The sequence below is a fragment of the Mustelus asterias genome, chromosome 2, assembly GCF_964213995.1.
Source record: "Mustelus asterias chromosome 2, sMusAst1.hap1.1, whole genome shotgun sequence".
In the NCBI taxonomy this organism is placed as follows: domain Eukaryota; kingdom Metazoa; phylum Chordata; class Chondrichthyes; order Carcharhiniformes; family Triakidae; genus Mustelus; species Mustelus asterias.
In genome coordinates, this window is record NC_135802.1 from 81,716,204 (window position 1) to 81,728,393 (window position 12,190).

General features: G+C 46.9%; 1 protein-coding gene across 1 annotated transcript in view; it reads right to left on the reverse strand.

Moving 5' to 3' along the window:
• Nucleotides 1–2,913, reverse strand: part of LOC144509371 (uncharacterized) — a 188,196-nt gene extending 185,283 nt beyond the window's left edge. The window contains exons 1-3 of the mRNA XM_078238108.1: nucleotides 2,783–2,913; nucleotides 2,115–2,273; nucleotides 792–1,342 (exon numbers count right to left, since the gene is read on the reverse strand). Of these exons, the coding sequence (XP_078094234.1) occupies nucleotides 792–1,342; nucleotides 2,115–2,273; nucleotides 2,783–2,795 (723 nt within the window). The 5' untranslated portion in view covers nucleotides 2,796–2,913. The remainder of the gene's footprint in view (nucleotides 1–791; nucleotides 1,343–2,114; nucleotides 2,274–2,782) is intronic.
• Between the last annotated feature and the right edge of the window lie 9,277 nt (nucleotides 2,914–12,190).

Here is a 12,190-nt window from a genome sequence, read left to right on the forward strand (position 1 = left end):
AAAAGTCTGAGATCATGTACCAACTGACTCAAGAACTGCTTCTTCCCTGCTGCCATCAGACTTTTGAATGGACCTACTTTGCATTAAGTTGATCTTTCTCTACACCCTAGTTATAATCATAACACTTAATTCTGCACTCCCTCGTTTCCTTCTCTATGAATGGTATGCTTTGTCTGTATAGCATGCAAGAAACAATACTTTTCACTGTATGCTAATACATGTGACAATAATAAATTAAATCAAATCGAATCAAATGTTAGAACGAACAAGAACATGTTACTTCTTCAGACTGGGGAGTCAGCAATGAGAGATCATTGCTTTAAAACTGCCATTAAGAGAGTGAGAGATGAGGTTAGGAGAAATGCTTGTACATGGCAGATTGTTGGAACATGAATGGCTTTCCATGGGGAATGGTTGAGTCAGGGGCCACTTTGTCTTTAAAGGGATAATTGCAGGAACATTTGAAGTAGATACCAGGCTGTGAGCAAGGAGTGGGGTGAAGAAATGAGTTCTGTATACCTCCAGCAAACAGTGAAGACAGGTTTTTTGAGTGAAGTGACAGACTTGTGCTGTAAACATCTATCGTTCTATGACATTCTGCTACAAAAAGAAGCAGAGATTAAATGCAGCATAAATGCCTAGCATTAAAGGCATCAGATTCCTACACGGGAAATGCATGGATTTGTATATCCAATAGGCATTGCCATTAGGATTCATGCAATATAATTCTTACAGTCCAGTTCCAAATAAAAGTATTAGCAGTGCAAATTAGAACTAAGATTCCTACTTACCACTTCATGGAGAATGTTGTATGTGAGATTAGTATCTGTTATGCTGTGGACAAATTGTGAAGATGGAATGCTTGCCACAGCTGACAGTTCTGCGGTAATGTGTGGAGGTCCAATAGAAAACAAGAAAATGCCATATTCCTTAGCGTTGGCTGCAACATCTCGAAGATTTGGATTGCGGGGATGATTCACCCCATCTGTCATTAAAATTGCTATCTTCACACTGTTCTGCTTCGCCTCAGTCTGGAAGAGCTGAGTAGCATTTCCTATAGCATAGGAAGTGTAGGTGCCATGTCCTATGTAGTTCATGGATTGTACACGATTCTTGAATAGATCAAACCCTTGCCAGTCCCGGAAAGTGTGGTCCATTTTGACAGAGCTACTGTACTGTAAAACAGCCATTCTCCAATCTAGATCCTGTTTTTCTGTCTGCTCAGACTGCAAAGCTCTTTCAGCGAATTCAATTACAAATCGTTTCTCTTTATCAAACAAAAAGTTCTTGGCACTTTCTGAGCTGTCCAAGATGAAAGCAACTTCTATGATGCAGTTGGGATCTGGTAACAACAAAATACTCGTATGAATGGACATCATTATTCATCCTTTCGCATGACTATCAAAATTAATTTTTTGTATTAAATTTGCTATTTGACATTTTTCAGAATGTGCAATTATTTAAGTGGCCCTGCTGCCCGATTTTCTCTGTAATTTAAAACTCATTTTCATCCTTTGGAAGTCCAGGTCACCAGGTTTTGTACATTTTTATTGAATGGAGATTGAAAAGGCTGATGCAATAAATATTAATACCACTGTTGGAGACTGTATATGTTAACACATTATAGAAACATTGCACAATTATTTTGGTGCACGCTACAAATGCCGCGCTCACCAAGCCTGCTGTTTCGGTGCAGCCCTTTCACCCTTCACGATAATGGGTTTGTAAGACCGATTCTGAATTGATTCAGGTTAACTCCGTGCAGAAAAAACTTCGCAGTAATTAATTTTACAGATGTGCATCCACTGATTCAAGCTGATCTCTAACATAAATACCGTGACTTTTTGGTACTTTAAACTAATCACCTTTAAACGTTTTCCTGATAATAAAGAACAAATCCGTATTTAGATCTCCCCCAGGAATTCCCAAAGTACTTCACAATCAATGATGTGGTTCTGTAACATAGACACTGTTCCAACCTCAGAAACGCTTATATTCCTAATCTCTCCTAACGTCGCTTGAGGTGGACACAATTTTTATTAAGAAAACGAAATGGGTAAACACTCTCAAACCAATAAGAGGATGACATAAAAACTTGGACAATTTTGCCATACTTGGAGCCTCGTCCAGTTGTTGGATAAGTGACCCGTGTTTTCTGCCCTTCTTTCTACCAACATTGCGGCCGCGACTGTCAGTTGTCGCCAGGACCACGAATACAAGAAGAAAAGCGACCAGTCTGACAATTCCAGCTGTCATCTTCTCAGCGCCGTCACCTATTAACGAGCAAACAGAAAGCCGTGAGCACACTTGTGTCAAAAGTTTCGATTCACACTCCGATCTGCACCACTTTAGCCCTGTCCCTTTGAACCGCGCAAAAAGCGTGATGTGTTGGCAGAAAGATTCATCGAACGGATCAAGCTTCATTACTTGTTTCTACTGAGCAACTGATATCCAGTAGGTCGAAGTATTGTGTTATTTTTCACTTTTCAAAGTTGTCACATTAACCACTCATACTTTCACCAGCAAGCATCCTTGTTAAACATTTAACATCATCTGCCAGATTCAGAACAGTCTATGAGAGCTCCCCAGCCCTCCCTGTAAAAAAACAAGTGCAATAACAACTTATTAATAAAACTAATATTTACAGTGCTACAAATCTTCGTCTTGTGCAGCTTTTAATCAAAGAAAGGAGATGGGGAAACAAGCTTACACGAGGTGATATTTTAATAGTGTACTGAAACAAAGATATTAAAATCGAAAGCGCATATGAACACCATCTTACTCCGAATTAACATTCAACGAGAAATTCCGAGTTCCTTTTTCTAGATGTCAAGCTCCATTCCGGAGTGCCCGCAGTACTGCAGTGAGAGCTGAGGCGCCCTGGGCGTTTAGCACAAATTGAAACTTCTCGCGAATATTACCAACCACCACAAGGCGGAGGGAGGGAAATATTTTTAAAGCCTCGGTTTTCTTTTCGAGTTACGATGCACACCATCAAATAACGGATTTGGAATTGTACTGAGAGTTGTTGGAATTACAGCTAGTGGATTAAACAAGCATTGACACGTATGGTACAGTATTCTGCTGGCATCAAAATATAGGGTCTATGCAAGTAGGATATTCATTCTGCTTGTGGGATAATACGTTATTGGCGACTGGTCCAGAACAGCACGGTGCGCTTCAGGGGAAGAGTATGTTTGCTTAACATTCTTCCACTTTTATACTGTTGTCTCTGTAAAAAAACATTCAAAAAGTTATACTTTGTTGAATGAGGTGTAAAAGTACGATACTTTAGACATCCGGCAGTCATGAACAGTATTATATAAATGCCAATCTGTCTGATTTTTTGACTGTGATTTCAACGGAGTATTAATGACTGCTAAACGACTTCACTGACTTTGAAAAGCTAATTTTATGTTCGTGGAAAAGATCCACACCATTTATGAGCAGTAACATATTTCCTGTGCCTCATAATAAATCAGAGCAAAATTGCTTCATAAAGAGCATTTATAAGTGATAACAATTAGGACCACTGATTTACTGTGACTGAATAAATCAACTTTTATTTTTATTAAATAATTATGGGACTTCAACAAATGTGTTTTAGATCTAATTCCATGACTATACTTCTGGAAACTATATAGAAGTGAAGAATAGCTACTGTGCAACATATAGTAGGATCTAAAGGAGACTATCCCATCGGCACAATTGACAGAGTGCAGCTGGCTGATCCTTGAAAGTAGGTCCTCTGCATAAACTCAGACTGCATAATTTACATCCACCTTAAAATTACACTTCTGGCCTTAATATTATGAAATCCAATTGTAGGCTTTTGATAAAGCCTTCATGTAAAGCTTTAATAATGGAGTTAAAGAAAATACAATTGATAAATATAATCACATTACAAAATGTATGTATTTTTCATTTTGTTTAAACCTTTACCTTGTGTATTAAATATTTTGTTACTTTTTTATCCATTCATAGGATGTGGCTAGGCAGCATTTGTTGCCTATCCCTAATTACCTCTGAGAAGGTGGTGGTGAGTTGCCTTCTCTTGAATCACTGCAGTTCATGTGGTGTTGGTACACCCACAATGCTGTTAGGGAGGGAGTTCCAGGACGTTGACCCAGCAACAGTGAAGGAGCAGCAATATATTTTCAAATCAGGGTGGTGAGTGGCTTAGAGGAGAACTTGCAGGTGTTGGTGTTCCCAAGTACCTGCTGCTCTTGTCCTTTCAGACAATAGTGGTCATGGGTTTGGGATGTGCTATCTAAGGTGCCTTGTGCCATCTTGTAGATGGTACAAACTACGACCACTGTGCATCAGTGGTGGAGGGAGTGAATGCTTGTAGATAGGATGTCAATCAAGCAGGCTGCTAGTCCTTGATGGTGTCAAACATCTTGAGTGTTGTTAGAGCTGCAGTCTTTCAAGTAAGTGGAGAGTAGTTCATCGCACATCTGACCTGAGCCTTGTAGATGGTGGACAGAATTTGGTGAGTCAGGAAGTGAGTTACTGGCCTCTGACTTGCTCTTGTAGCCACAGAATTTATATGACTAGTCCAGTTCACTTTTTGGTCAATAGTAATGTCTAAGATGTTGATAGTGTGTGATTCAGTGATAGTAATGCCAGTGAACGTCAACGGGCGATGGTTAGATTCTCTCTTGTTGGTGATGGTCATTACCTGGCAATTGTGTGTTGTGAATGTTACTTGCCACTTATTTAGACATGGAGTTCCTCAGTATCAGAGGAGTCACAAATGGTGCTGAGCATTGTGCAGTCATCAGTGAACATTCCCATTTCTGATCTTATGATGGAAGGAGGTCATTGATGAAGCAGCTGAAGATCGTTGGGCATGGGACACTACCCCAATGTCCTGGAACTGAGATGATTGATGTCCAAGAACCAGAACCATCTTCCTTTGTGTTAGCTATGTTTCCAACCCGCGGAGAGTTTTTCTCCTGATTCCCACTAACTCCAGTTTTGTTTGGGCTCCCTGATGCCTTATTCAATCAAATGCTGCTTTGATGTCAAGGACAGTTATTCTCACCTCACCTCTGGAGTTCAGGTTGTTTGTCCATGTTAGGACCAAGGTTGTAATGAGGTCGGGAGCTGAGAAACATGGTGATCCAAAACCTTCTCAGATAAAGTTTGAACAATTTGTGGAAAGTCAGTGACCAGTTTGTGAAATTAGAGGGTGATATAGTCTCATTATAAAATAAGAAGGTGCAACAACTTTAACATTGAATATAATTATTACACACCACTTACAACAGTAATTTTGCAATTACTTCTAATGGCTCTGATTTTCATCCTTTCCTCAACTAGGGGCCAGGTGCTGGCCGGCATACAATTGAAGTGCAAAATCTGTTATTTCCATTTTGCCAACTGCTGTGATTTTGATTAGGGCTCCTGAATCAGCCAAAGCTCCCACTGGAACTCCATTACATGATGCAAATGCATTAATAGGACCCAAATGCAATTTTTCAAGTACTGTACCAGAGGTACTGAATGTAGTGTTGCCTAACAAGCAATTCTTAAAAGGACAACTGGAGGCCACTCCAACATTGGAGTTTTTAATGCTAAATCTTTTGCAGTCAGTTCTTCTAGTTTGATATTTGCCCAATCCCAACCTTCTATGACTCTACCTAATCTCTCTCACTCTATAGCTTAACCAAATCAATTAAACTGCATGGAAGAGACACCTGATTTTCCTGTCATTCACCCCTGAACCCCCAACCTGATCAGCCAACTACTCTGCCTTTTCTTCATTACAATAGATTCCAAGTTCTGCATTTTTTGCAAGAACAAGAAGTCTGGAACTGCATAAAATTCCAAACAGATAATTGCCATGATACAGGGTGCTATTAACTGCACACACATTGCTTTGTAGGTGTCGAATGTCACTCTGCCTCAGTCCAAAAATGAAAGTGATTCCACACCTTCGACATCCAGCTGCTATGTAATCAAATGCAGCAAATCATTCAAGTCAATTAAAATACAAGACTTTCAAGTGTGGATGCTTAGATGTATGCTTAACATTCCATTCACAAAACATACAAAAATGATGGGGTGTTTGAAATTGCAAAGCCCATGATAGCCTTTGATTGAATGCTAAGAGCAATGGGCTTCAAACTCTGCACAAAGCCCTGTTCTAGTTTATCGCCACGTGCCTTGGTATTGTCTGCAGACTTTCTAGCAGGCTTTCCAATGCGTAAAACATTTTGCACTGAATTTTACAACCTCATCGCATCCGTTTTGTGGCAGGAAAAAATCGTAAAATCAGGAGTGATGCGACTAGCAGGAATGGCGCCCATTTTTGCACCCTTTCCCATTTTACCAAGAAAAAAAATTCAGCACAATTGGGACCCTGCCCAAAACGGGCGAAATGTCAATTTGCATTTTTTTGCAATCATCACAATGTAATTCGTCAGCTTCACTCCCAATCATTCCAGCTCACCTGCCTTAACAAACTCATTCGCTGTAGCTGGAGCTGGTGAGAAAAACATCTCATGTATGAAAGTCGGATTCAGACCTGGAGCAGTGAGGATGAATGAGGAGGTAAGTCTCTGCTTTCAAACGGCTCCGTGCCGCTGAGGGTGGGGGGGTGGGGGGTTGTTTCGTGGCAGCCATGTTGTGTTTCAGTTCGGGGGGTCCTCCGAGTGTGTGGGGGGTGCGGGGCTGTTGTTGTTCATGGGGTCTGACTTTGGCCTCTCAGCACAGACCCGGGTCTGAGCGCTGACCTCTGGTCTTAACATTGACTCTGGATCCTAGTGCTAGCAGCAGCAAGCAATGTTGCTGATGGGGGATGGGCTGGAAACTCTCAGAACTGGCAGTGTTGCAGCCTCAGGTCATATCAAGCAGTGCTGATTGGGGCCACTGCTTCATTGGTTCTAGGTTGGGGGGGGGGCGGGGAAATAGGAGAATCTGTGTGGCCATTCTGGGGGGCTGTGGGGGGATATGGGGAATGTGTGTTGCTGGGGGGCTATGATGTTGCTGGGCTGGGGTTGAGCAGAGTTCCCTAACTTTTCCATCTGTCTCTCCCCCTCCCCAACACCACCCCCCCCAACTCCAGAGTGACAAGATGGCTTTTGCGATGCAACCCATTGATCTTGCTGTTTTTTGGTTGCTGCTGGAGCTGAGGAGGAGGAGCAGGAGGATGAATTCAGGCAGAGGAGACCCAGGCTATACCACTTGCAGAAGGAGAGGGAGATGGCTGTTTGAGGCAGGACGTGGCTGCCATTCACCCTGAGAAGGGGGAGGGGGGGGGAACAGGAGAAGGAGGGAATGGAGATCCCAGCAGTTCCGCACACGAGTGTCCTTTGAGCAACTGTTGGACATGGCGTGCCACCGATAGGTCAGGCTCCGAAAAGAGACAGTGTGACACCTGTGCTATTTGTTGCAGGATCTTGCACCTCGGGGCAAAAGGGGGCACCCCCTCCCAATAGCTGTGAAAGTGATGGCCGTCTTAAACTTTTACGCCACTGGGTCCTTCCAGACCGCCAGTGGCTTCTCACAATCATCCGTCCATCAGTGTGTGAAGGAGGTTCGGTCTACCCTGTATGCCCAGGCTGGCCAATATATTAAATTTGACCTGGTCAGGCCCAGCTGGAAGTCCGAGGATGCCAAATGTTCGGGAGGCTATAGATTGCACCCATGTTGCCCTCAAGGCCCTGCTGAAAAATCCTGGAAGATTCATGAACAGAAAGGGATTCCATTCCATCTAGTCCAAAGATGTGCAGGTTAGGTTGATTGGCCATGCTAAATTGACTGTAATGTCAGGGTGGGATTGTGGTCAATGCAGACTCGATGGACCAAATGACCTTCTTCTGCACTGTGAGGATTCTATGAAAGTGCAGTTGGTGTAACCATCAACTGCACGTCATGCACGTCTGTACCAGACACTCCGGCAGCATGCATGACACCTTCATATTGAGGAGCTCAGATGTCCTGGAGGTCTTTGAGGAGGAGCCCAGGGTGCAGGGATGGCTCATGGTGGATATGGGGTACCTGCTTCGGACTTGGCTGTGTGGAGGCCTGAGAATGAGGCGGAGACCCAATGCGGACCACATTGCCACCTGGTCAATAGTGGAATGGTGCATAGTGCTCCTCAAAATGCGGTTTAGGTGCCTGGACCGCTCTGGCAGGGCCCTCCAATACAGTCCCCTGATATCATCCCATGTTGTAGTGATGTGCTGTGCCCTGCACAACCTGGCACAGCACCAAGGAGATGTTTTGAAGGAGGAGGAGGTGGAGTCCAACCAGCTGGGCGTTGCTGGGGAATAGGGAATCTCTCCTGGGTTCTGGGGGTTCCATGGCAGATGCTGTAAGTCACTGCCAATGATGCCACCCGCAGTAGCCAGTGAATGATTTGTGCGCCTTGATTTTCTCAGTAGCAGTGCACTGAGGGCTTCCCCCACTGATATCAATGTGCAGGATCCCTCCAGCGATGGTCGGGGTAAGTACATTCCTGTGAGAGGCTACTCAGAGACAAATTAGTCACAGGTGTGGGGTGAAATAACATTTATTGGTGTCAATAAAAGTGCCTTCAAAATAAGTGCTAATATAAAAACATGTGAAAGTAAAACTTTAAAGTGCCTAAATATTCTATCTAACTAGTGTTCTCCTTCACCCATGACATCTTAGTGCCGCTACAACTTCTTAACTTTATGTGGCCCACCACTACACCTTGGTGTAGATGTACATCAGAGGTGGAGGTGGCCAGCTGCTTACTGCGCCCCGTGGCCTGTGATGCCCTTGGCGATCATCCTCTGGAGGGCCTGGGCCTTGAGGGCCCTGGCCAGCTTCCAAGTGTCACGGATGTATCCATGCCACCCTCTTCATCCCGCTGTCCTGAGATGCCCTTGTGTCAGGAAGGGTGGAGTCAGAAGGTGTAGCCACAGCCGCAATCTCCTGGCTGGAAGGCTCCGATATGGGCTCGAGCCCTTCCTCCTCCCTCGGGGTTCCTGTGGGATCCTGGGTCACTCCATTGGATGGCGGTGCTTCTGCAGTGAGCTCCAGAAGCTCCAACATCATCTGGTCCTGCCGGTCCTGGAGGTCCACCTATGTTCTACCCATGGTGGTCGAACCCTCTGCAATGGCCACCTGAGTCGGGGGCCACCTGTCAATGGCAACAGCAAGTGCCCTCTGAGACTGGGCCATGCTCTGCAGCCCCTCAGCCATGACCCTCTGTGACTGGGCCACGTTCTCAAGGACTGCTGCCTGTCCCGTTGAGTCTCATGCGAGCTCTCGAGCCTCTCAGCCTTGGGCCACAGAATCTTGATAATCCTGTTGAGGCCCCCATCTGTGGCCTGCTGTGACTCAGCCGTGGCCCGCTGTGACTCATCTATGACCTGCTGTGACTCAGCTGTAGCCTTCTGAGACTCAGCCATAACCCTCTGGGACTCGGCCAAGCTTGGACCCTGCTACTCATGGTGAGGATTCCCTGCCCCAGGCTTTCCACAGCAGACACTACCCTTGCAGTGTTGGCCTGGGAACCACGCAAGACACGCAATAGCTTTGGGACTCCTCCCAACAGCTTCACGGTCGGTCCAGTGTTGCTGTCAGCTCCTCCTGAAGTCCCTGGCTCTGTTGCAGCATCTCCAGCAGTTGAGGGAGAAATGATTGCAGAGGCCCAGAATGTAGCCTGGGGCTAGGTGAGTCCTCGCCTCCAGAAGGCCCCTGCATGTCAAAAGCCTCAAACTTTGCCTACTCCATCTGATGTACATCAGCAGATGTGTTATGCGCATCAGAGAGTGACTCAGATGCCTCGCCACTAACTTGACCCATCGATGTGAGAGTCTCTGGAATGGTGAATTGTAAGGTGGAAGCTGACACAAATCTGATGCCAGCCTTGGAGGTCCCATCATAGGCTCCCTCTGAGGAGTCTTCCAAGCTGTCCTGGCAGCGGGGGGGGGGGGGGGGGGAGGGGATGATGCCAGATGGCTCTGGCATGTCTGGGTTCCTTCCTGCAACACAGGACACAAGATTGAGTGCTAGGGAGGAACGTGGGCTGCATTCAACTTACTTTAGATATCTCCAATGAATGGAGGATTGGCAGGGTGCTCACTCCTATGCTCCAGCCCAACCATGCGGTCACTAATGGTGCAGATCGCCTCCTCTCCCGCAAACTCCAGTGCCCACTCCTCAAAGGGGTGAGGACCCAAATCTCAGGCACACCACCACCCCCCCCCGACTTCACCCTCTCCCGGCATTTATGGACATTCCCTCCTGTGGGGACAGAAGGAGCCATGGCAAAGTCCTGGAGGGATCGGGAGGTGGCCATCAGAGGGCAAGGGTTGTGATACTCTTGGGGGGGCAGGGAGGTGTTTGGTGGTCAGAGGCTGGAAGCATGCAGGGTGTTGGGGGTGGGGGGATCTTGGGGACATTTATGGGGAAGGTGCTAGATGAGGTTAAGCACTCATTCTTGCTGCCCAGATTAGGTCATTCAGTTTCTTGCGGCACTGCTTCCCGGTTCTCTTGGCCAGTGCCATGACACTCACACATGCTGCCACCGCCTCCCAGGCTGCATTTCCATCCCTTCCCCTGGGGCGGTGTCCAGCTGCGGGGGAAGAGGGTGTCCCACTTTGCCTCCGCTACCTCCAGCAACCTGGCAAGATCTACATTGGAAAATTTGGGAGCTGGCTTCCTGGAGGCCATTTCTTCCTGCCTGTCCATCCTTGGGCTTTTTATGGAGCTGTCCCTTATTAGGGCAGATCAGCTGCAGGCAGTTTGGCCGAGTCAGGCGCCCATTAGACCATTCCAGCGAATTTAATGCAGTTTGCCTTGTTACCATGGAGGGGCAGCCAACTCAGCACTTACAGGCGTGCTGAAGGGGGGAGATTGGGGGGAAGGGTGGAAAATGTACCTCTGTGATGATCAGGGGCAGGGGAAAGAGAAGGTCATGTCACTCAGCAATCGGGGCCAGGGGAGTGATGAGGGAGTCAGTAATATTGGAGTGGGGTGTTCCTGATGTCCACTGGGGGGGGAGGGGGAGGCTTTATCTGGTCTGGGGGGGGAAGGGGGAAGTTTTTTTCAGGAGAGCTGCTTTATTTTTTTTCACTTTTCCTGTGCATGCGCAGTTTGTTGCTCCGATCTCAGCTGCTGGCTGTCTGGCAAATTAAAGTCCACCCACTGCCTATAGTGGCTAGAAGTGATCTAGCCCATTTTTTCAATGACTCAGGGGGCGATTCTCCCATCCCTGACGTGCTGATGTTTAGCGCGGTGGGCCAGGAGAATCGCGTGTCGGCCAATTCGTGGGATTTGCGCATATGTTCCAGCTTGGCACTGCCCACTGCCCACTGAGCATCAGGCAGCACTATGAGGGTTGGGCCTAGGGAGCATAGGGGTGATCAATGGGAGTTGGCGGTCCCACTGCCACTCTGTATTGCGATAGATTGGGGCTGGAGGGAGGCAAGCGATCGGGGTGGGCTGGGGAGATGGTCTGCCAGGGGGATCTGCCTCCCGTGGGGGGGGTCTCTTCCAGGATGGGTCTCCCAGGGGTGAGGGAGGAGGGAGCTGGAGATCAGGACACTCCTGAACTTGGGGGTCGGGGCTGGCCCGGGAATGGTCGTGGGGGCCGCGATTAGGCCATGGGTGTGTCAGGAGGGGCAGCACTGCAAGGGTCCCGGGCTGGCTAGCGATCAGGAGGCTGACAGTTCGGGGCCACCGCGCATGTGCAGAGTTCTGGAACTGTCAGACTCCGGCATGAATAGGTCCCACCGCCACCCCCCCCCCCCCCCCCCCCCCCCCGAGCTTTTTATTATATTCACGATTGTGATCTCTACATTGCACGAAGTGTGGGAGTTTCGAGTGTGAGCTCTCACTGAAAAAACAATTGTGATTTACACCAGTTTTCCCGCAAATTCAGCACTTAGAACTTTTTTGGGAAAATCGCCTCCTAAGTGTATAAGATTGGGAGTGAAAACTCGCCCAAAAAATGAATCGGGAACTCTCCCATTTTCACGCAAGCTGGACACTTAGAAAAACTCTCGTAACTAGTCATAATTTTGCCCTATATGTTGCGCCAGCCTTATTCTGTAAACATCAAAGCCTTTATCTGAATCCTTTGTAGTGGAAACAGGTGCAATGTCATCCTCTGGAGAGCTGTCACTTCCGCTATCCTTGTCCCCTGCCCTGGCTGTAACCCATTCATGCCCAATGTCTCTCCATGTATGATCCTGTCTCTCAGTTG